This window comes from Oxyura jamaicensis, chromosome 2 (assembly GCF_011077185.1).
Source record: "Oxyura jamaicensis isolate SHBP4307 breed ruddy duck chromosome 2, BPBGC_Ojam_1.0, whole genome shotgun sequence".
Taxonomy (NCBI): domain Eukaryota; kingdom Metazoa; phylum Chordata; class Aves; order Anseriformes; family Anatidae; genus Oxyura; species Oxyura jamaicensis.
In genome coordinates this window covers 117,751,411-117,776,858 of record NC_048894.1, presented here as the reverse complement: position 1 = coordinate 117,776,858, position 25,448 = coordinate 117,751,411, and the positions used below count along the sequence as shown (strand labels likewise).

Genomic DNA, 25,448 nt, shown 5'->3' with positions numbered 1-25,448 from the left:
GCTCTGAGTCGAGAATGGAAATGGGAAGAAACTGAGCTCAGTTCCTTTGACTACAAAGGCCTCCAGCAGATTAACCAGGCTTGATAAGTTTTCTGATTTATTTTCTGGTATGCTCTATAGAGTAGTAATTGATTCAGTCCATCAAGTGGCTCTGGCACTATAATCAAACAGAAGGTAGCCTTCATACGTGCTAAAAGAAGGCATGTTCAAATGAGCTATGAAAATCTATTGCTGGAATGGTAAAATGGCATTGCTTGCATAACACTTTTTTATTCAAAATGCTTCTGTTTGTATTTTGCATCCTGCCTTTCCTTTTCTTGTGCTTTTTTGCTCAAATAGAGGCTTGGAAAGCATTATAAGGGTGAGCCTTTTTTAACTAAGAAGTGTTGCTAAAGAAATGTATACTACAGTATGCCAGTAGAGCCTAGTCTGAAAACTGAGCTATAGCACTCGTCACCTAACTCTTCTTATAAGAAGTGACGTGTTGTTCTTTTCACCCAGAGTTCCCAGTACGTGCAGTGCGTTGCTGGATGCCTGCAGCTGATGCTAAGGGTCAACGAATATCGCTTTGCGTGGGTAGAAGCAGATGGGGTAAACTGGTGAGCATTTTTTTTTTTTTTTTACTTTATGTGGATATACTTGACCTTACAATAGCATTTTCCCCAGTGACTTCTGGAATAGAATTCTCTTGCAAAAGACAGCTTCTCTGTTGGAGTACAAAACGTATTTGTTTTCAAAACTTCATACAGTCAAACAGACAAATGAAACTACAGATGTGGGTACCAATGTGAGGCCTAAATGCTGCTTCACTCTTCAGGAAGAACTGTTCGCATAAATATCTGGAGGGTAATATAGCTGCTGTCTGCCTTCAACTGAAGATGCTTTCAGTTTTTTTCACTTGTTACAAAAACTGAAGAAATGAATTTCTGCTAATTATTATCATTGTCTTTCAGCTTGGAGTTACTTAATTTCATCATATTAGTGAAAGGAGAAACTAAGAAATATGTTCTAGAGCTAAGATCTCGTGTTTTTTATTTTGTATATGGCTTCAAATAGATCTTAGTTCAAATTCACTTCACAAATAGCTTTGCATGAGGCTAGGATGGTATCACCTTTTAAAAACTGTAAATAGCTTTTCTATCACGTATGTCTGGGGACAGTGGCTGTACAGTTTTCATTTTAAGAAAAAATAGCATTGTACTCTGAGTTGGAGAAAAGTCAAAGTGGTTAGTGAAATTATTTTGGGCAGGCATCGGTGGTATGAAATTTGACAAGGGTAAAAGCTGGGTTCTGCACCTGCAATGGACTAATGCCTGATGCAGCTACAGGATGGGAAACACGTAGCTGGTGAATAGCCCTTTGGAGGGGAACTGGGGGTGTTGGTCAACAGCAGACTCAACGTGAGCCAGCAGCATGCTTTGGCAGCCAAGAAGACAAGCCTCATTTTGGGATGCATTAAGTACAGAATGGCCATCTGGTCAAAAAAGCGATTTTCCCCACTGTGTTTAGTGTTGATGCGGCCTCACCTTGAATATTGTGTGTGGTTCTGGGCTCCACAATATAAAAGGATGTTCAGGTTCTTGAAACATCCAGAAGTGGGCAACAAAGCTGGTATATAGCATAGTAAAGGGCATGTCCTGTGTGGAGAGGCTGGGGATGCTTGGATTGTCCTGTCTAGAGAAAAGGAGGCTGAGAGGTGACCCCAGTGCTCCCTGCAGCTTCCTGAGGAGGGGAAGTAGAGAGAGGTGCCGGCCCCTGCTCCCTGAGAACTGATTACAGGATGATTGGGAACGGCACAGCTGTATCTGGGGAGGGTCAGACTGGATGTTAGAAAAAACTGCTTTATCATGAGGAGGGTAGTCAAACACTGGAACAGGCTTCCTAGAGAGGAGGTTGATGGCCCCCCCATACCTGTCAGTGTTCAAGAGGCATTTGGTTAATGCCCTTAATGATTTGTTTTAACTCTTGGTTATGTCTGAAGAGGCCAGGCAGATGAACTAGATGATTTTTGTAGGTCCCTTTCAACTGAACCATTCAAATTTTAAAATGAAAGGTCAAAAGATGCTTATGTGTGTCAAGATGATGCTACTGAAACAATTTTCACTAAGGAAGCTGATACAATAAACTATTGAAGTGTTACAGTAAGTCTACATTTCAAACTTGTTTGTTTCACTTCTGAGAAGTTTTGAAAATAATTTTTAATTGGGTTAGCTTTTATTTGGAATGCACTTGTAAATTGCTTTTTAAATTTTAAAAAGTCTGGCTGAACAAACCTGTGTTACTCTTTCTCATAGGTCTTGTGATATCGTTACTTCTCTGATTGTTCTCTGTATGTGTGTCCTGTCCAAGATGTGTTACACCTATAACCTTTATTCTGAAAACCCATGTGTTAACTCGTGATTACTTCAGCTCAATTCAGATGTTAGATGGAGAAATACAACTACAGAAACAAATTCGATTCTTGTAGATTTTGTTCATTTTTACTCTTCTTAACTGAAAAAGCAGCTCTGTTTCTCCTGGAATGACATATAACGCTCTAAACTTGCCACTGGAAAAAGAATCTCAGTAAACTTGAAGATGTGTGCAGTACCACAGTAGTTCAAATTGGAAAAGCTTCTTTATGGCTGAGGAGGAAATAAATATATTTATAAAAGATGGCTTTCTGAACAAGCTGCTCGTGCAATGATAAATAGTGGTGCAGGATACTGTGAAGTGGGTTGCATACTCATCTCAGCAGCTCTTTCCAATAAGTTCCTGATAGACACTTATTTTCATGTTTCTGTGCAGAACAATACAATGTATGCAGTTAATTAAAAATCAAATGTATACTTCTGTTAATTTTTCAGTATCATGGGAGTCTTGAGCAACAAATGTGGCTTCCAGCTCCAGTATCAGATGATTTTCTGTGTGTGGCTGTTGGCGTTTAGCCCTCAAATGTGTGAATATCTCCGTCGGTATAATATTGTTCCAGTGCTGTCGGATATCCTTCAGGAGTCAGTCAAAGAGAAAGTGACTAGAATCATCCTTGCAGCGTTTCGGGTAAGTGTCTTTTGACTGCAATCGCACTGTTCCTCTCTCAGAGCAGATGTTAGATGCTGCTGATGCACAGCTGTTTCTGTTAGGCATTAGGTATCCTGGAATGAAAGCTTAATTGTCCCTCTTTTTTTGTGTGTGGGCTGAGTTTTGCCACAGGTAATAGCCATGCTACTGCAGGTAATAATGTCTACCATTCAGTCAGTCTCTTAAAATGAGGCTGATAATTTTTTTTTTTTTAGTGCGGGCTACTTTAGTTCAAGATACTTTTTTTTCTGCTGGTCCTAGTCTAAAAGACTGGAGTTTATTAATATCTGATACATTTCTGCCTTATGAAGCAATTAAAATTAATTAAAATATTTTAATATATTTTAATCAGGTATCTCTTTGACTGACTGACTTGAATTTTATCCCCTCGTCCAAAAATCTTGTCTTGGTCACTCTATCAAGATGAATGAGGATTTGTTGAAGACAAATTAGGATGAGGAGAGGGTAGTTGTTGCTTATTGATTTGCTGATCAGCTGTAACTAGCTGTGTAAAGGTGCTTAATCCGTGACTTAAATGGTCATAAGCATCTGTCACTTTGAAAAACTGGATAAGGCAGATTATAAGAACATGATTTTTTATCCTATTAAAGGAGGTCAGTGATGTGAGGTATCCAGTGGGACTATTCTTACTGTATTCATCTTTAGATGAATAGTGTGCTTTAGGGCCTTGATGCTAGGATTAAGCAGGGAGCTACAGCAAGACAACTTCTTAAAAAAATAATAAGTTGAGGGGCTCAGCAGCTCATTTTCAACTTCTTCCAATTCTTGAAGTAAACAGGAGAAAAAACTTCTAGTTCTTAGGGTTAGTTTATTTTTGCAAGACAAAGCTTGTCTCGATTTTTTTTTTAATAAATAAAGGCTGAGAAAGAACAAGGTGGTTCTGTTACAGGCTTCAGGGAAACTTGGCTGTTTTCTTTTTCCCACCATTGAAGATAAGTGGTGGCATGAGAATATGGTTTTAAACTGGCAGCCAGGAAATAAAGATCAGAACTCACAGCTCTGATGTCTAATTTCTAAAGCAAAGTTAAAATAGGTAGTGGAGGAAAATAGACCATTTTCTGTGTGAAAGGTTGCAGTATTAGTTTGGGGGATCGTGGGTGTGACCTGTATAAAGAAGTAGGCTTGAGAATTCTCCAAATCATGCCTGCTGTCTGTACTGAAGGCATGGCGTGAGCCTTAACGACTTGCATACACTTTCTTTACTATCTGACTTGTAATTTGTTCTGGTTTACCTCTTTGGTAAGTTAGTTATATGAAGTATGTAATTACGTTTTTTTCTGAAAAGCAACTGTCGACGTTATATCAGTTACTTTCTCCGTTTACCTATTAAAATATCTTCCTCATTTTTTGTATTTCTTTGATTTCATTGCATTTTATGCCCCTACTAAAGCTGTGATTCATTTGGTAGGGTAAAACTTATCAATGAATAGTTCAGTGATCCATTCTACTTAATCATATATTTGTATTTTCCTAATACATCCTTTCAATTTCACTGTGAAAAGCTTGAATACCTCTCTTTGGTATGAGTTATGTAATAGTATTTGGAGTAGCTGTCTATGTATCTCTTTAGAAACTTTATATACCTGCTCCTTAAAAGACAAAATTTAAGTTCAAGATCCATGATTTGTTCTTTTGTTAGTACTTACAACTCAAAGTAGATAATTTAGCATTACTTTGTGTAAATTACCTTCTCTTGCTGAAATAGAAATGTATCTTTTTCCACACATTAATGGCCACATACAATTAACTTTAAAAGCAGTAATACGACTTAGTTTCAATAGGCAAATTTTAGTAGTTCTTTGCAGTGTTCTACCTTACTAATAATTTAAGTATAGTGGTTCTGTGATGTGGACAAGAGTGATGCAGTCTAATTCCTTCTGTGTGATTGCATAGCTTATTTCTGGTAGGTGTTAAGGCTTATTTATATGGACACATGTTCTCTTTCCTAAGGACAGCGTCTTACATGGGATTTATCTTTTATTAGAAAATGTAGGTGGCTACCTCTGAACAACGTAATTTGAAGCTGATTGAGTAGAAATGTAATGAATAAATGACATTGGAACTTGACTATTACATTCTGTGCTTCTAATTCCAGTCTTACCACTAAGCTTTTATTTGAATAAAAATACCTAGTTGGAATGTTCCCAATTTCAAAAGAAGCTGATCTAATCCAGATGCTAGCTTTTTAGATAGAAAGATGACTCTTTTTTTTTTTTTTAAAAAAAAAAAAGGCTTTCCTGCTCTGTACTGATGTTGCACCAAAAGCTAAAATGATAATTCCAGATAAAATCAATTGTTTATGGCAGAGACTCTGGGATTTGGGCTATTTAAGTGTGCCCTTTTTCTTTGAATAGTCGTTCTAGTCAGCCCTATTTAATATGGAAAATGATAAATACAGGTGAATTAATACTTTCTTATATTTAAGATAGCATACCATCTAGGAGGAAAAGGGTCTGAGTGACCCAAGCTTGAATGCAGTGGTATTTGTGCTTTTCCTCTTGCATGGCTGCATTACTTTTGCCTTGCAAGCTAGAGCCCAGTCTTTGTGTTTAAAATTCCTCTTGGCCTCCTACAATGACACACGTGAATGAATACTCCTCCTGTGTAGCAAGGTCAGCCCATGGCAGTTGACACCGCTAAACGTAGGTGTAAAGCAGCTATTTTTTGGTAAAGTTGTATGTCTTTGGAGACATTATTTCAGGAATCTCTCAGTTCTGCCTAATGGTTACGTATTAAAATAAATTGTTCCAGTAAGAATTTCTCAATGATACTAGTCTGTCAAAACAGTCTGTCCTTAAAAACAAAAACCATCCTTTTGTTTTCCTAGAATTTGCTAGAGAAATCAACTGAGAGAGAAACTCGCCAAGAGTATGCTCTTGCCATGATTCAGTGTAAAGTCTTAAAGCAGCTAGAGAACTTGGATCAGCAGAAATATGATGATGAAGACATAAGTGAAGATATCAAGTTTCTGCTGGACAAGCTTGGTGAGAGCGTGCAAGACCTTAGGTATGTTTTAAGTATGAACTTCTCAAAAAGTGTAATTATACGAATGTTGGTTAAAAAACCTTTTTTTTCTTTAAAGCTGTATAATATATGGAATTATGATACTTCAGTGATAGTTGATAGAGAATGTGCGGAGATTCTGGTTATCTATAAAAGTTTCCTATTCAAAATGAGTGTATGCTGGCTAAATAGAAAATAAACTTTCACTTCTGGATATGTTATCTTCATAACTGATAATCATGTGAAAACAACTACAGAAGGAGTTTATAGGAGTTCTAGTCTAAGCTAAAGACTTCTTGCGTACATCTTGCTGTCCAGGTTAACTCAAGTTTTTGCTAGTGCTTGCCTAATTCTTGCTCTTGTGTGTAAATCGAACTGTGTTGTAGTTGCTATCAAAAGCTTTTTTCTATGAAAGACCTAAGTTCCTTGATGAGGGAATTTAAAACCTAGAAAACATGCAAAACAGCTGACAAATTCACAAAAGCATAGGATTCCTGTTTTGGAGTGGATGGAGGGAGTATGTTTCGAAGGCAGACTTTTCTCTTACCTTTCATGCCTTTTTGTGTTTTTCAGCTGAACTCTGAGGCAGAGAGCAGTTCTCACACTCTGCTGAGAACAGTCTTGCAGTTGTGTCAAATGTGTCATAACAAATTGTGCTCCAGCTCTGTCTTGCTAGGCACAGGCTTTGGTGTACAGTTCAGACTCTGTTCGTGGAAGCATTGCCAGTATTTCATTCAGATCTTTTGTTCTGCAGCTCCTTCGATGAGTACAGTTCTGAGCTCAAGTCGGGAAGGCTGGAGTGGAGTCCTGTACACAAGTCTGAGAAGTTTTGGCGGGAGAACGCTGTAAGATTAAATGAGAAGAACTATGAACTACTCAAGTAGGTTTTCAAGTCTTGAATTCTTTAATATTTTCAGTGTTGAACTGAGCCTGTATTTAATGCTTTATTTCAACGTGAACATGAAAAATGTTTGCAAGTCAGAGCATCTTGCTGTTGTTAGAATGGATGGTCCTTATTTAGCACTTTATTTTTATTTTTATTTTTCAAAAGCTGAATTATTTGCTTTTACTAGTCAAGATGTATTGATGATAAAAAGGAGGAATATCTTTACCATAACTTAGATACAGACGTGTACAGTTGAATTTTTAATACTTCCATTTGAAGAACAGCTATTCTAATTGGTGTATGGTAAAAACATTTTTAATTACATTAATCTTAATTTTTTGTGTTGTAACTGATGTGAGCAACGAGCTCTTTTCTTGAATAGTTGGGGTTTGAAAATTTTGGTGCTATTTCATGGAAAATCAAAGTTACTGAGATATATTCCAGTCTATTTTTACTTGGGACAAACTTTGATGTAAGTTCGTTAGATGAAGTAAAGCTGAAGCTTAAGTTTATCATTCTTATTGAGGTCAAGGACTTATTTGCTGACTTCTGGAAGTATGCACTCAAAAGATGTCTAGGATTTAAACTGCTGTGGGAGCTGTTAGTTGTCTAATTTTGTTGTCATTAACTGATAGTATCTGGAGATCTTTCTGCTTGGCATTCACTAATAAATGCAAGACCTAACAGCAAGCAGGAGGTCAAGTGAAATATGCACAATGTTGGAAGGCAGGGAACGTACTGAGTCTGAACTTTAGGTGCGTTTTGGTCTGCACTGGGACTTCATCAAACCCAGTCTGATAAGTCACTTTGAGGGCATGTTCCTAGATATTTAGTATTACAGTCAAAAAATTTAGCTGTTGCCAACTGCAACATGAATATAATGGTGAGATTTAGCATTTCCTGTAGTAACTGCAATACTTTGCTCTGTTCTTCTCTCCAGGTTTTGGTACAAGTTAGTTAAATGTGTTGTGCTTGTACTGACACAAAGGTAGTGATCTACAATAGTTCCTCTTAAAAAAAAGAAACAGCAAAAACGACGCAAAAAATGTTGAGAGGTTCTTGTATCTAAGAATTTCTCATGTTGTAAGGCATTTGTCAAACGATTCTCTTTTCACTTCAAGCCCTACCACTTTATTTTCCCTTATCTACCATCTTACTCTTTTTCTAACTCTAATGTACTTCAACTTACTGTTGAACTTGCTATTCTTTCTGATTTCCACCATGACTGACTTCTTAAGCCAGTGATGCTGGACTTCTTTGGAATTTAGTAAATACTTTTTAATAATTCTGTTAAGGAAGGCCAGGTCTATATTGTTTTAAATGCAACTACTATTTGAACAAAGTTTGGCTTTACTGTTTGTGCGACTAGTAGTGTTGTTTTTGTTTGCCAGCTTTATTTTATCAAATTGAGGGGAGGGAAAAAAAGCCCCCCCCCCCACACAAAAACAAGGGACTTGTTTATTTCCTAGGATCCTGACAAAACTTCTGGAGGTTTCTGATGATCCACAAGTGCTGGCTGTAGCTGCTCATGATGTGGGGGAATATGTACGACACTATCCCCGTGGGAAAAGGTAAGAGAAATGCCAATATGCTTAACACTTGGCTAGTATAGACTTCACCTGATTTTTTTTCTAATTTACATTAAAATACCTACATAGGGATTGCAGGTGATGACTAAGGTAATTAATTGGGAAGGTGTTACAGATCGGTTCCCTCCACTGTTAAGGGATGCTAAAATATATTAAGTCAAAGACCTAGTTTGGGTTTTCCTGTGTCTAAATCAATCTTGAACTAGTTTTTCAAACTAAAGCAGCAGATTTACATGGGAATAAATTAGAATAGCTATCTAATTACCATATTGTTTTTGCCCCCAGTAACTATTGGACTGTAAATATTGGACTTAGAATAGTGATGGGTTATTTCCAGAAGGATTAAGTCTATTTTGTGACTTAAAACCATCAAGAAGTTCTTTGTCACAAACAATTGGTGTTGTAACTTCAAAGGCGTTAGCACAGACTCAGTTGTCACGTTATTTTTACTGTGTCTTCTTCTGGCTACACAAATATAAAGTTTAATTGAAGATATTAATGTATGGTAAACCTGAATTCTAGTCAAAATATACAGACACTACTGAATTTGCTTTGCTCTGTTTTAAAACTCTGTGAGCAAAGAAATTACTTGCTGAATAATTGCATCTCTAACGAAGAGAGACTGTTGAAACAGAAATGGGCCTTTCAGTTTTGTAGAAATCAAGCTCATCAGTCACCAAGGGGATGTGTGACTTAATTTCTGTAGCAATGAATCTGTCAGGTTTTGGTTTCTGCATAGGGTTTAAAAGGGAAGATGGCATGGTTTTCTAGGCTTGTTGGAAATGGCGTGAATGCTTCTTGTGTAGACTGCTATCTTGACATCAGCAGAATCATGAACACAGGACTACAACTTGATGCCATATGCTAGAAAGACTTGCTCAAGTACTCGCAGACTTTATATAAGCAATTTGAACTGAAGGTATTTTTAGATTATTGGAACAAATTAACTGTGTCTACTAAGAAAAATCAGGTGTTCAGTATTCCACTTACACTGAGAAGTGCTGTGTATTTGCTGATCAGCTCCTGTGTCTTCCAAAAGAGATTTATGACAAGTGGTATTGGAGTGGAGGCAATATATCTTCTGAGGTGGAAACACTGCTGCCTGCAAGGAGGCAAAGCTGAAGGATTAGTACTGAATATTCCTGTTTCAAGCTGCCCTTTGTCTGAAACAATTTTATTAGATAGCTGCATAATCCTTAAGCAGCTTGCATACATATTCAAGTGTAGTATAATGCTTGGTCTAGTACAGCCATGCAGTTGCTGGACTGAAACTATGAAGTCAAATGAGTGGACGAACAGAACCTGTATCTCTGCTGCTGGCTGAGAAAATGTATTCCTGGTGGTACCTCAGCTGCTATACTACCTTCCTCCCAGGCTGGTAAACCTATTCAGAAGCGTATCTGCCTTCAAAAGGAGTGATCACTGGTAAATGACAAGTGTCCTCAATACCATTCTAACCCACATTCTTTTATCACATTATATACTTCAGTTGTTTTCTACATACAGACCTAGATTATCTAGGTTTGTGTTCTGAAGGACAAACTAAAATGTCTGTTTCTTCTAAGGAATTTCATTGTAAACCAGCGAGTTCCAGTTAAACAATTTTAGGGCTAAAAGGTTAAAATACCAAAGGACAGTGTGTCAGTTCTCATTGAAAAGTCCATTTCTTAGCGTAGTGGTATTTGGTATATAGCTATTTACTGCTCCCATGCTTGGTTGGCATTTCACACTTTCATTGTGTGACTCACTGGGAGAATGGATGCTCTTCAATGGTTTAGAAGAGAGAATTCAAACATCTTAAATAATTTTTTCTTCTAAGTGTTTAACCTTATCTCTTAAATGGATCCTATTTAAGCCTTTGAAGGTTGATCAAATCCTGAAACTTTTTGAGTTTACTAGCTGCGTTCAGCAGAGACTCAGGAGTTAAAAGGTCACTGACCTTCCTCTGTCTGACAAAAGAAAATATTTTTAAGTCAAATGCTACGTTTTTGACTGTTCTCTAATGATGTCAGCTTACATAATTTTAACTTGCCTTTAAAATTGATCATCATGGTGCAGACTCTTAAGGCCGTGGCACTGGGGGCTTCTAATAAGAGTCAGTAATATGCATTTGCTGAGAATATAACAGCAGAAATGAAGTATGTAATTGGTGTTTGCTGTTATTATAATAAACACAGATCAAACATCAGCCTGCACTACAGTTTCCATACAGCTCAGGAGTTACCACTGTGTAATGTTGTTTACAGTCACCCCTACTCTGAAATTGCTTTTCATGTCCAGGAAATTGGCACGAAGCTTTTCCCTTCTTTGTCTCATGGTTCAGAGACAGGTTGGTTGCTTTCCCTTTTTCAGTTTAGTCTGCTTTTAGATATACACTGTAGATTTCATATTAATATATTTTGCTATAACAGTCTAACCTGTTCTCATTTATCTTTTTTCCTCCTTCTCCCTTTAATATGCTATATTAAAATCTCTCTTAAGCATCCAGAAAACTTGTTAGAATTGCCCCTGTCTTGTTGTAGTGCACTGTTGTTATTGGGAAGAGTCTCTGCAGATGTACAAAGATTGTAACTGGCCAGTTGAGCTCTATTTTACTTTAAAATGGCTAGAAGTTGAGGGGAGGAAGAACAACTTTAAAAAAAAAAATGTTGACCAGGTTTGGAACTTGAAGCAATAAGCTTTACTATGAACCTTCCTCATTAGTTGCTTACCTTTCAGTCACTCCATATGTAGCTGGGAAGTGATTTGTGCAAGTAGGAAGTGTTGTACAAGGGCAGTAACACCATCCTTGGGCTCTTCATGTTCTCAGCCATAATGTCAGTGGTTGTCCTGTCATCTAAAATACTTCCATTTGATTATAGGTTTTTATCTTTCCATTTGATTCTTGCATGCTCCTTGCAAAAGGAAGGCTTTGAGTTTTGTGCCCCTTCTACCTCCTTTAACTTCCTGAAAGTTCAGTGATTAAATGTAATGAGGGAAAATGGTCTTGATTATGTTTCGTAGTCTTGTATTTGTCTGCAGTGGTTTTAGACTGAACTTGCAGAAATGTGAGAAATCTAAAGTCAATATCAATAAAGGTTTGATGAATTCGTCTTGTTACTAATAACTTAGAGAATTCTTGGTGAGGATTTTCTGGCTTAAAGCAATTGCACTCTTCTGAATCTGTGCCTTCTGTATGAAACATCCTTGTGTTCTAATGCTGTTGGGAAATAATATTCCCTGGGGTTTCCGGGATAGTTCTTGTCTGAGTTATGAAATAGGATTTTTTTCATCTCTGCTTTATGCCTTTATACTGCTTTGCGGCTTACAAAACCATGGTGTGTTGTGCAGTATTGGTGCATTAATTTGGCCATACAAAGAAATAAAAACAGCTAATGCAAGATAAAAATATCAGAGTAGTATTGAGTTGAGTAATGCTATTGATAGCCACTTAACAGGGAATTATATTTACCTACTCAGTGATGTGTAAGAGATCCAATCTTAAAAAAAAACAAACCCTACAACACTGTGCAACATGGTGAGTAATCAGTTCACACATTCCTTGCAAATTTTCTCCAAACTATTATGGCAGACTAGAATGCTGATGTAATATCATCTGGATGCAACCTTTTCTAGGTTTAAGTATGTTGCCGACCAATTTATTTATGAAGCAATCTTTTCATGACATGATACAAGGCTTCAGCAGCTTTTTGAATGGGATTTGGTATAGATATTAAGGTCTGGCTGACTACTATGAAATCTGTGGCAAGAGATGCAGCTTGAACTAGTTTTTTATTGGAAATTGTAATTGTTAGCAGCCAGTTCAGCATCTTGTACAAGAATAACTGTGAATAACTGTGGGTCGATTATAGTTTGTGTGGCAAAAAGCCCTGTGAGCAGTACCAGTTTGTTGATAAATGCCATGAAGATTAGGCTTGATTATTAGGTATTGGTATATCTAGCATAGTAAGCCATGCTGGACTGGATTAGAGACTCATTATTGGAAAAAAAAAAAGTGTCATCTGGATATCATCAATTAATAGAGGGTGCTACCTTCCCCTAAATAATACTTGATAGTGCTGTACCCTGCCAATCTTCTCAAGGCAATACTGAGTTCTTTAGCAAGCTGGGTAAAGTAAATGACCCTTCCTGTGAAAAGGGCTCCCTGGCAGATCAATGTTTTATTAAAACTTTTGTTCTGATGTTGTGGATTGTCCAAAAAAATATAATTTCCATAGGTAGTTATGAGAGATCTGCATTGGTAACATGTCAAATAGGATGTATATGATAGGAGTTAAATATGTGTAATAAAATAAGTAGAATACTGTGTTACTTTAAGTTTTAATGCCCTGAACATGAAATGGTTGGATGGGAGAGCTACCCAGGAACTAAGTAATGTGAAAAAAAAAATTCTTCTGTCTTTCAGAGTGATTGAACAACTTGGTGGTAAACAGCTAGTAATGAACCACATGCACCACGAGGACCAACAAGTTCGTTACAATGCGCTGCTGGCTGTGCAGAAGTTGATGGTTCACAACTGGTACGTGAGGGTTATTTAATATACTGCTAACAGTAAGGGATTTGGGGCTATAAAGATAAATCAAGACCAATTTCTTTAAGGATGGAGAGTGGGAATAACACTTTAATATGGTGAAACTACATTTGTTAAATGATAGAGTGATGTGGCTAGTTAGGAGAAAGTTCTTCACCAAGAATGGTGCTTGGGCACTGGAACAGGCTCCCCATGGAAGTGGTCAAGGCACCAAGCCTGCCGACCTGCCGAAGTTCAGGAAACATTTAGACAACACTCCGTGACATCTGGTTTGATTTTTGGGTGGTCCTGTGTAGAGTCAGGAGTTGGATTCGATAATCCTTGTCTGTGATGCTGACGTGTATAGGATCTTAACTACATTCTCTGTATGTTTTTATTGCTGCTGAGTGTAGTAGCTTGACCTTATGGGACCTAAGTAATAAGTTCAGTGAAATTCTGGACATAGTTGAACTGCTTATTGCTCTACTATGAGCTGCAATTCAGGCTTGCAAAAACTATAAAGTCTTGTAAATGATAAGAATGTCCATAGGCATCCTGACAAACTTAACTAGTCTTGGCTGATGTGGTTATAAGAACTGGTATTTCAAATATTTAATAGTTGTTTTGCAAAGTGCATGCTTGTCTGTTCTCTTGATCTGTTCTTTGCTCTGATCTTTTCTGCCTCTTTACACTGGTATTTTTCTGTTTCCATTTTAAGGGATGTAAGTATAGTTTTTCTTGAGCCCATGGAGTATGAAGGCTTTTGGGCTGGTTGGTTAGTTGAAGTTGAAAACCACTCACCAGTTTCTCTTTCATCGTTTGCCTAGAATAGCATTTGAAGTGAGGCTTTTCATGTCATTGTTTGTCAACTAGTTTCCTAATAAATCTCCAAAACACTTCAAGTCTTGGAGCGTTCTGCCACAGAACTTGCTGGTGGGTCACCCTGCCTCTCCAGTGTCTCACCTATAAAGGCCCTGTTCTGTGTTGAAGAGCTGACTTGCTGAAACACTTCAGTGATTGCATGACAGGTTATGTTGAAGTTATGATAAACACAAAGCATGAAGAGTTAAAAATACTGATTCGGATTTCTTAATCTGAGTATTACCTAATATTTAACCAAAGCTCATATTTCCAATTTGGCGTTACCTTATAGAAGGATAAAATGCAGCAGTGCATCTGAGTACATTAGAACGCAGATGTGAAGACAAATGATTTTAAGTTTTAGCTTAACCATTTTATTTCTAAAAGCCTGGTTCTTGGAATTACCTGTAAATTCTACTGGGTGTTCTTGTGTTTTTTCTTGTTTGTTTTTTTTTTTTTTTAGTGCTGATTAGTGATAACAGTGTGAAAGTGGTAAGGGGAAATAATTTTCCCAGGTATGTTCCAGAAGGTTCTTTGTGACCTACTTTCTGTAGAAGACAGGCTATCAAGGGTGAGAGAAGCCTCCTGACCCCTGCAAAGGAGTTTTATCTTCCATAAAACAGTGCTAGTTTCCTCCCTTTCTTTTTGAAGTATTTGGTTTTTGAACTCATGCACATTACAAAATTCACGTTGTGCTGCTTCTTCCTTTCATACTATGGGCAGCCTCCTATAACAGAGAAACACTTAAACGTTTAAATTATGTACTACAACAAATCCAGAGTGAATGTTCTCTGCCTGTAAGGATGACTTTGGCAAATAACATTCAATTTCTGTGTGTATGGAGATGAGGTGTGGTGATGCACAACCTGATCTGGGGGCAGTGCTGTGTATTGCACTCCACCCTGCTTGCTTTTCTTACTTTATGCTGTTTTGACATATTTGAAACATTCCTAGTATCATAAATTCTCTACTGCTAAGTAGAGATCACAATGTGTAAGGGCTAGTTACTGAATTTGTCTTCTATGGGGGGAAAGGTTTTACTTGCTGTGTGTTCTGATGCCTTGAAAATCTGGTAATAAAGATATTAATCTTTGGTCTTTCTCCAGCATGTACCTCATTGGCAATGGAAGTTTTCCTGATGCCTGGCCTGGCTCTTCTCATTTTCAACTTGAATGCTAATTTTAAATATATAAAATATGCTGTTCTGGATTAGTCTTGGCTCTTCTTATGGTATGAACACGAACCCTTGCTTTTCTTTCCCAGCTTGTGAACCTTTAGACTTGAGAATGAGGGATTGCAGTTAAATCTAGTTTCAGATCTCCAGCGGTGTCAATAGGAAATTTGTTAGCACCATTTTCAGATTTGTATTGTCACCTCTCAAGGGATTTTTTTTAATGCTTATTGGAAGGAGCCTCTGTGAGTGGTTTGTCCTTGGCTCATCCTTTACAAGGAGAATGCTTTGGCAATTATGTTGGGTAGCTTGTGCTAGAGAAGTGATGCACTGTTTGTACGTAGGAAGATAAATTTGTCTTGGTATAGGTTTGGCTTTTGATATGAATCGGGAGCTCTTCAGTTTCATAGCTTATTTGGGGAGGAGAGAGAACTTAACTTAGTTCTTGAGTCTTTAATTGCTGCATAGTGCAGTTCAAGTGTCTGCATGTTTAGCTTTATCATAATATGGATTAATTGGCATTGTTAAAGTTTTGCTTACCTTGCTCTTCAGAGGTGGGGAAACAATAAGCATTTTTCCTCCTGCTTCCATGTATTTTGTAGTTCCAGTTATTTCACTTGAGGCAGTTGTTTTTCTTTGAATTCAGTTTGTGTGATACAGCCCTGCATTACTTTTTGTGATGCATGCATGACAGAAGCAGTGTGGTTCTTCCAGATCTGGAGCCTAACGGAGAAGGACAAGAAAATCAAGGCTTGCACCAAGCCTCAAACTTCTGGTACCTGAGTGAGTGAGTGTCATGAAGCAGCTGAAGTGGCCTTCTGCTTAGAACACGGCTGTATCATTAGGCTGCTGATAACTCAACATGGAGACAATTAACTTCTAAGTAATTTGAATAGTTCATTACAGACTGCTCAGCTGGCTTTTCCTTAGGGGATTTTAAGTCAGGGATAAATGGGGACGAAATCAGACTGTCAGGCATTCTGTTTAATGGCAAAACTTCCTTGGCAAAGGCAGCAACTGCTGGCAGTTTTTCTGATGAGGTAAATTCAAGTGAAATATTCTGGTTACATTTGCATGTTAAATGGTCGTGCATTTGAGGAAGCAGGTAGGGAAGGTTTCTTTAGCATTGCTTAATATCTTTAAATGGTAACTTATTCTGTGCTTTAATTTCACTTAACTAAGCGTGTGCTTAGTCCTGGCACTGCTGATGATAAAAGCCTGTTATCGGCAGATTAGGGAGTTTGGAATGGAAATAATGGCATGGATTTTTCAACTGTCCTGTTCAATTGATGCCTTCTCTGTGTGTGAGGAACATTTTTGTTCTTGATGGTGTTTAGAGACAATGCCCAACTTGACCATTTTAGTAATAGGAAGTGGTTTGGGGAACCTAATGCTGGAGTGATGTTTTTAAGATGCAGAATAAAAAAGAAGTATCAAATTAAGTTCTAACGTGACAAGACTTACACATGTCCCTATGTGTGAACCATGTCCCTCACAGCATAACACTTTAACAGTTGGACTCGATGATCCTGAAGCCTCTTCCAACCTAGATGATTTATTTTCTCAACTGTACAGATTGTGTGATGAGAGCTCTACTGCTGTAGAAGGGAGGATGGAGGGCTGACAACTGGAGGTTACACGGGTGTGCTTGTTATGACAAGGGAGTAACTGGCCTATTGTCATTTGAATAAAGCACTGAACTGTGCTGCAGCTTTCTACTCACGCCTTAGTAGCGAGCTGCTGTTAGTGAGCGATTGCATCTCATCTCCGGGCTCAGGTGTGATGCCTGGTCTACCCAGGGACCTTTTACCTGCGTGGGCTCTGAGCTAGAAACCTCTTTCAAATGAAAAGGCTTTTCAAATAAAATGTGATTCAATGAATAGGCATCAGTGTGCAGAGTATGAGGACGGAGGATGCTGAACAATGGGAGTTAGGATGTGTCACTGATGCACAATCAAGTATGGCATTGGAAATAAAATTAACAAATGGCATACTGAAGGAAGCAACACATTCAGGTAAGCTTTGAATATGCAACAGATTCATGCGCTATTTTCAGAGCGTACATCCCAGACAAAATTACTTGCTCCTCATCTTTTAAAATGACTAGGTATGCAGAGAGACAGTAATAAAAAATCTGAAACTGCCTAGAATTTGCAGTATGCTATATTTAGAAGCTGTTGTTCTAGAGCTAGCACTGAACACGCAGCATGTCATTATTCTTCTCTTAGGCACAAATTTTGCTCTCCAAAGCCAATGCAACCCCTGAGATAGCTTCTGTACCCTACTTGGTCCTGGTAGCAAGAAGTGCACCATGTAATGATGGTTAACTGGCAGCCATGAAGCGTGACCCTTTTTGTTTCTCCCAGCACTCAGACAGATAATGCTTAACACAGTAGACTTAAATCCCAAATATTGTATTCATCCTCTTTGGCCTTCATTATCAATGGTATTTCTTCTCAAACTTTTCAGGTGGTTAACTATTATTGAGAAGATTCTCTGACTAAAAAAGATTAATAATTTTTGAAGAGCATGGTTGCCAGGTAGAATGAGACAAATTAGGCAAAAATCCAATGAATTATAGGCATACTTGATATTTACCATGATTGCTCCATCTTTTCATTTGGACGTAAATGTCTCTTTGTAAAGGTTCATTCTGTATAGTTAGGGACTGTGGTTTGTATTGTGCGTATGCTTTCCAGGACCTTGCAGTTTATGATTATATTTCCTGAGATCTGCACCATTTATAAAACACTGGATATTTCTAGAGTTTCTATTGATGTGGAACAAATATTTTGCAAATATCGACTATCCTGTTTAGTTTGCTTTTTATTTTTCAAAGAAATAATTTTCATGTGCTATGCTGAATAATAGGGAAAAATTTCACCAAAGTAGTAATTTTCTGATGGTTTCTCTTCTGATCAGTGTTGCTTTAAAGATGGACTAACTGGACTGGAAATTGGAATATAAACCTAGCAGGAATACTACGTAAACTGCAAAGCTTGTTCCTTTTGGCACCTGACCTCTGGAAAACTGGTCTGCGTGTCTTGGAAATTTCCTATATTTCCTATCTATCATAAATTATTTATTGTTGACAATGGTTTTGCTGAATATGAGAATTAGTATAAAATTTTCAGTTACGGTCTTGTGCCTGGTTCTTGTGCCTGTTTGCAGTCATCTCCTTACCCCATACTTGGTGAATTTGCTGGCTTATGTGTTGGATCAGTTCCTTGTGCCTTTTCCCAAATGACCTTTCAGCATTTGTTGTAATTGCTGTAACATTTAAGTATATCTTGGCTCCAGTGCTTTCGTGTCTCTTGTATGCAAACAGAACCAATTAAATGAGCATAACTGAATTAAGAAACAAAGGAGAATAAGCGTTTGAGATGCAAGAAATTCTTGTATACTCCTGTTTTCTTTTTCACGTTGGAAAAAGCATTTAGGATACCTTAGAAAACCTGTGTTGAAAGCTTAGGTCTGAAAAAGGGGAAATTACTAATGTAGAAGGACTCGGTTCTCTAATATGTATTAAAGGATTAATATGCAAATGGAAATGAGTTATACCTCACCTCATAGAGGGGAAAATGTTTCAAGTTTTGTTGATCTGAGCTTTGGTTAAGTTACTGAGGACTTCTGAGTCACTACAAAGTGATATACTTAACTTGAATGTTTTGACACACTTCCTCAGTGCAGAGGTAATAAATACTTTGTGCTCTTGCAAGTTGAATTGATTGTTTCAGGTTTGAATGCAGTTATCTGTAACTACAAGCTTGTCCGGATTAGCTTCATGAGCTTTATAAAGGTCTTTCTGCTTCAGTGTGAGGAAAACTGAAAAAAAGCAGAACTTGTTCCCAAGTGCTAAACTTGCAAATTTAAATTTCCAAGGTTCTTGAGCCTTTTTGCTCGATTAATTTTACATCTTGGTTATTAATGCTGGCTGGAGGATGAATTGTCTGCTTGTTCTGTTGTGTGGTTTCTAGTGCTGATTCAGAGTTAGTGCTACTAGGAACTGCTGCAAGGTACCCTCAATACATGAGAAGTGAAATCTGTAGATACTTGGCAGCCCCAGCATGGGGAGTGTACTGAAGTGATGTGCTTACTGGTAAGTCTGCTTGATGTGGAAAAGTGCAGAATTTTCTAGGTACTTGAGGAATTACCGTTAAGTGTACAGGAGCTTTCTTTCATTTCCTTCACTTCCTGGACAGCAGTTAAGTCATAAGGCATGATACGTAAATGTGTTCAGCACTACTGGATTACTGGGGTGCAGAATTTCATTTCCCTTCATCTCCTTAAATGATTCAAAAGAAAAATCAGCCTATATGTGTATAGTGAAAACGTTTTCTACTTCTGTTTGGCTTGGAGTGTTCTATACTATAATGCAATGCTTCATTCAGACAAAAGGCAGCCCTCCAGTGGGAAGAATTGTTGACTGAATTTGTAGACTGAATTTGTATTTTGACAGTGTTTTACCCTTTTTCTACAAATTTGTACTTCGAATTTCATGTATCTTCAGCATATCATTCAATATATGTTCTTTAAGAACGATCTGCTTTGCCTGATCATAAGGGAAACATAATAGCTTGTAAGATTCGAGCAACACAAGGCTATGTGAGTATGTGGAACCTAAAAGCCTGGCTATGTCAAATGTTAGCAGGATGTGCTTAGCCTACAGTGCGAGCTGATCAGGCAGTGCACAAACCTGTACCGGTAACTGCCATCTTCATCTGTCAAGTACTTTTACTTCTGAGCATAACCATCTTAGAAACATGATGTGCTTGCAAAAGACTGCAATTATTTTTTTTTAAAATAAAGTTGGCCTTTTCCTGCAGCTGTGAACGAAGGAATAACAGTAAGTTTAGGACATGGAGTGATCCAATGCATGAATGTATATCTTATTTCAAAAATCACTTTAATTCCTCGTTACTTTCCACTGTAGTGTGCACCCCTAATCTGTGTCAAATGCTTCTTTAAATATTTTGTGAAGTGATTTGTTATCTTGGTGACAAGGTCTATTCATCTTTCATCCTACGGGATCTTCCAGTGCAGTGTTTGGAATGCTTGTGTTCCTAAAGGTAACTGTAATTCTGTGGTGTGAACAATAGCTCTAAAATCCCATTTTGTATTTTAAATTTTAACTGATTAGTAGTGCAGGGTAAGTCAAATCTTAAACATTTCATCTGTAAGAGCATAATGATGGACACTTGTGCCCAGCTTGTGTGAAGACTGAAGCTTATAGTAATGCTTAATCTCATGATGTGATGAAATACCCATGTGTAAAATATATATATGTGCACGCTCTTAAATCTTCATGTATTTCAGTATGTATTTTAACGGAGGGAGAACAGGGGGCTGCTGAAACTTGATTTTTAGTGGAAGATGTGTGGAAGGTGATGAAAGGTCCTAGGTTAAGCAATAAAACACACTTTGGAAATGATAAACTGAAGATTAATTGGTACTTCTAACAGCAGCCGGTGGAAGTTGAATATGTCACTGAGTGCTCATAAAACATTCTCCTGCTCTGCCTTCTCAAGAGCCATTTTTGCTGAGTACAGTGCACTGTGGTTGGATTTTACTATATCTTGAGTATGCTTCTGAACTGGCGAAAGCCTTGCAATCTGTACTGTTAAGGATCGTTAGCTTGACTGATTTTTCCTACATCTAAACAATTACCTTGGAAATTCACATTCAAAGTGGTTCACATTTGCTTTAAGAATAAATAACTTGGCAGGCTTGTGGTGCTGCGAGCAGATCTATCTACGTGCAAGCATTAGTTGCTTTCAAGGCTTGGATGTGAGAAGAAATAGTAGAACTAGTACAGTCACATAGGCATGAACAAAAGAAGAGCAGAAGGAGATTCGATGATTTTGGAAGCTGTACCGTAGTTGCTGGCTGTGGTTTTGGATGGCTGTCAAATTTAATTTGTTTTGGTGGTGCAATTTTGGGTCCTACCAAACCATAAGAGAGCAGTTTATTTCCTCTTTGCCATCAGGAGCCTCAGCTTTGAGGTTGATAACCTATTTATTATGATCAAAAGTGTTTCTATTGAGTGCTAGCCTCAAAATGCAACGATCCTGCAGAAACACCTGATAAAGCTGTGAAGGAAGGTGCTCGATCACAAAGTGTGGCTCAGCATGCAAATTGTTACTATCATTGCTTGTGGAGTTTGAAGCTAGTATTGTATTTTATAGGAATTTTGCTTTTCTAGCTGTTTTTAGCTTTAAAACAGAAATGCTGTTGGGTGATACAGGTATGGTGCTAGACTTTTTTCTGCAGTAGAAATGGTTATGCATAGGAAATTGCAGATCAACAAGACACTAAACTGAAAAGCAGTTTTTTGGAATGGGCAATAAGAACTGATCCTTTTCTTTTGGAGAAGGATTTTTTTTTAAAGCAAAAGCGCATTCCCCTGAGTTAATTCTTTTCTAAACTCGATTCTGAACATCATTCCTTTGCTTCTAATGCTTAACTTATATAGATTGAAACAGCTGTGTAGTGAGGAAAATGGTGGTTCAAAGCGTACGACTGGCAGACAGAAAAATGCCTAGATTTCACAGGTCTTGAGCCCTCTGTTTCAACTGATAAAGCTGTGCAATTACTAACGCTTATTACTGAAAATGAATTTCAACCCACCTACTGTTAAAGACCTCTTTCAGCTTCCTTGTGCTTCTGTGAAGTGTTGAGCTGCTTTCACTGGAGACAGCGAAAGATGAGAAGACTCAAAATTGTGCAATCTTTCCATAGAATTTCAATATTGTTGCTAAGGCAAATGCTAAGGAAATTTGGTGTTTATTTGATTGTTGAGAGGACAGATACTAAATAACTGCCTAGATAGACTTCAGAACAAGTGGGGGAAAAAAAAACCAACAACATTTTAAAGGACCTGTTGGTATATAGCAGTGTTGACTTTAATACCTTTTATTTCTTCCAAGTTGAAATTAAATTTCCTAAGTGCCTCTTTAGCTATAGGAAGACTTTGCTAGCGTATGGGTTAAAATGACAATGTATGGGTTAAACAAAGTATTACTTGTAAAAACAGCTGCGTGAACACATGAAGGAGATCCTTTTTAAATAATTTGCCACAGCCTCTAATGTGTATATTCAGCAGGAAAAATCTGTGGGCTTCATGGGTGTTCTGTACCAGTTGGCAGGACTTGCGAATGTTATAGGAGGGCTCTTTGTTTTTCTGGAGAGTTTCACTGATGTTCAATTCATACCTTATTTTCAGAAGATTAGATGTTGGATGCCTGAAGCTTAGGTACTGTCATAGTAGCCCCAGTGACTGTCTAATGTTAGTAGACTCTCTTTGAAGGAACAGCTCTAAATGTAAAAATCTTTTCCCTCTTTCTGTACTTTATAATTCCCATCACCATGTTCTCCAGAATGTTTCTCAGTCTATTTTTTTTGTATTTCAGGGAATACCTTGGCAAGCAATTGCAGTCAGAACAACCTCAAACGGCCACTGCACGGAGCTAAACACTTCTATCAGTGCACTGCAGTTCCTGCTTCTAACTAGAATATGTTTGTCTTTTTAAATTAATTGTTAAATTAATTGTCCAAGGAAACACTGAAATCTCGTGGTCTTTGTCTGCTACTAGTGCATAAACTTTCCAGCTTTCCTCCAGTGTTTTTTGGCTTAGTAAAAAATTGTTGAGCTAGTTCTGATAAATGCCTGTTATCTTCTGAACGTATCTGAAAAAATGTGGCTAATATATTGCATTTATTTTATGTATTTATTCTCATAATAAAGAATGCTATTAAAGGATTTTCATTCCATGTCACAACCTAGCAAAAATGTTCGTTTAGTGGGTTATCAGTCTTGTCACTTTCCAGGAAAAGCAAAGATAAATCCACTTGTATATCTCCAGAGAAATTAATAAAGACTTCGTGTTCTGTAGGGAATGCCTGAGAACTGTTCATTATCAGTACTGAAATATGTATCAACTCTCAAAACAATGTTAATACTGTAAATAAAAGAAATGTACGGGGGCAATTTTGGGTAGGAGACTTCTCTCTTTTGAGACTATATTTTAAAACTGGTTCACAAGAAGGGGGCAAAGTGGAGGGCAGGGAGAACACTCCTCTAATGAGAAGTGATACTTAAGGTTTTAGTGGAGCTGAATAATAGCAGTGTTAAAATTGCAGATCAAAGATCAAATGATTTTTCTTTTTAATAACAAAAGTGCAGTAATAGATGAACTCAGAATTTGATGGAGTGCTTTTTGTTAATTATTAAAGATACTTGTAAATGCTGTGGTTTCGGTGTCATTCTAAAATCCATTGTATTTCTTTTACACTAACTCACATTATTTGGCTTTCAAGCTTTCCTGTATTTTGTAGCACCTGACAGCAAAGATGATGTAAGCATCAGTGAATTACGGATTATATAGGACATGGCATGTGAAAAGCCTTGTTGCACATACATGAGCTTGGCTATAGGCACTTCCATCACTAAGCATATTCTTGTGATTCACTTTTTAGAGTGGAAAGAGATGAGAGAATGTGACAATTTCATGTGTGGTGCAAGTCTCCAAGAAAGCTTAGGATATTTTGTCAAGCAAAAAACAAACTGGGGAAACTTCTTTCGCAGTTTGGGTTTTCATTGTACGCAACTAAAGTTTGACTACAGTTGCAAAGGAGAGAGAATGGGTTTATGGATGACAATTTGTGATTTATTGGATTAAAATTGGATTATGTACTGCTTGCTTATGCATGTATGAAGTAGGCATTGATATTGTGGCTGTTATAAGAAAGTATAACAAAGCATGAATGGATATGAATTGATTTGAGTAAGTGTGAGGGTTATCTAGGTGGATCTTATCACAATGGTGAATGTTCCTACAGTGATGAGATGCTGGTGACCTGGGAAGCTGTTGGAAGAGTAAGGATGCATGCGTACACAGACACAGCCAGTTGTGTCTTGGATCAGTTGAGTGGTCTTGAAATACATCAGTCCTCCCTAATTTCACACTTGGATTGGCATCACACATTGCTGTTGGTACATAAAGGGATTCTTTGGTTCAGCTGCAGGATGCATATCACATGTACCCTGGTTACTTGTCAAGCGTACAGTCCACTGTACCAGGTAAGAATTTGTTTGAAACAAAGCCCTTTGACATGCATGCAGAGTGAAGACTGGCTTAAGGCAATTGGCACTGCTCTACAAAGGAGACTCGGGTCACCTCTGTTGATGTCACCTCTGTTTGGTGTAGGCATAACCCAAGACTGACTTTGAAAATCTTTTAAAGGTTGGCCCTATGATTACAGCTGTAATGGTGGGCACAGGGTGATGGAGCACTAATGTGGAGGTATATCTATGTCTGCAAAACCAGAAGTCTGTGGTGTTCTCTTGTCTAAAGAGAATACAGAAGAACTGTTTGGTAGGAAATGTGGGTTTCAGTGGGGTTGTCCTCAAACATCTAAATATTATGCTTGTCTATTGTTGTACTGAGTATATATAGCAAGGTTTTGGTACCAGGGGCCTGTGAGAGTCACCTCTGAGCAGAACCCAGCAGCTGTACCACGTCAGATCAGAGCTGGCTCCAAAAGGTATCTGCTGCTAGCCAGAGCTGAGCCAGGGAGAGATGCTGGTTGGGCCTCTGGGGAAGCAGGTTTAAGGAAGGAAAACAAACAAACAAAAAAAGCAGCTGCACAGCAGCAGCTGGGAGAGAAGAGTGAGAAGCAGCCCTGCAGCCCCCCAGGTCAGTGCAGCAGGAGGTGCTCCAGGCAGGCAGCAGCAGTTCCCCTGTGGCCTGTGGAGAGGCCCCTGGTGGAGCAGGCTGTCCCCCTGCAGCCCATGGGTCCCACATGGAGCAGATCTCCACGCTGCAGCCCGTGGAGGAGCCCCCGGTGGAGCAGGTGGATGTGGCCTGGAGGAGGCTGCGGCCCATGGAGAGCCCCCGCAGGAGCAGGCCCCGGGCTGGAGCTGCAGCCCATGGAGGACCCGTGCGGGAGCAGTTTGCTTCTGACCGACATACCCTGTGGGACGGAGCCATGTGGGAGCAGTGCTTGAAGAGCTGCTGCTTGTGGGCAGCCCCCGCAGGTTCAGTTCGGGAAGGACGGCATCCCGTGGGAGGGAACCTGCGGGGAGCAGGGGCAAGAGGGACTGTGAGGGAGCGGTGGAGACGAAGCATCAGGGACTGACCGCAGCCCCCATTCCTGGTTCCCCTGTGCCACTTGAGGGGGAGGAGGTGGAAGAGGGTGGATGGGAGAAAGTTGTTTTAGTTTGTTGTTGTTCTTTCTCACTGCTCTAGCTCATTAGAAAAATAAGTAATTAATTTCTCTAGTCTCCCTATGCTGAGTCTGCTTTGCCCTTCACAATAATCGTTGAGCGATCTCCCTGTCCTTATCTCA

The 25,448-nt window shown here is 38.4% G+C and overlaps 1 protein-coding gene across 1 annotated transcript in view; it reads left to right on the top strand.

The window, feature by feature from the left end:
• Positions 1-23,348, top strand: part of ATP6V1H (ATPase H+ transporting V1 subunit H) — a 38,527-nt gene extending 15,179 nt beyond the window's left edge. Inside the window, exons 8-14 of the mRNA XM_035318223.1 lie at positions 502-599; positions 2,847-3,039; positions 5,909-6,087; positions 6,839-6,964; positions 8,440-8,541; positions 12,965-13,078; positions 22,511-23,348. Of these exons, the coding sequence (XP_035174114.1) occupies positions 502-599; positions 2,847-3,039; positions 5,909-6,087; positions 6,839-6,964; positions 8,440-8,541; positions 12,965-13,078; positions 22,511-22,571 (873 nt within the window). The 3' untranslated portion in view covers positions 22,572-23,348. The remainder of the gene's footprint in view (positions 1-501; positions 600-2,846; positions 3,040-5,908; positions 6,088-6,838; positions 6,965-8,439; positions 8,542-12,964; positions 13,079-22,510) is intronic.
• The last annotated feature ends 2,100 nt before the right edge of the window (positions 23,349-25,448 follow it).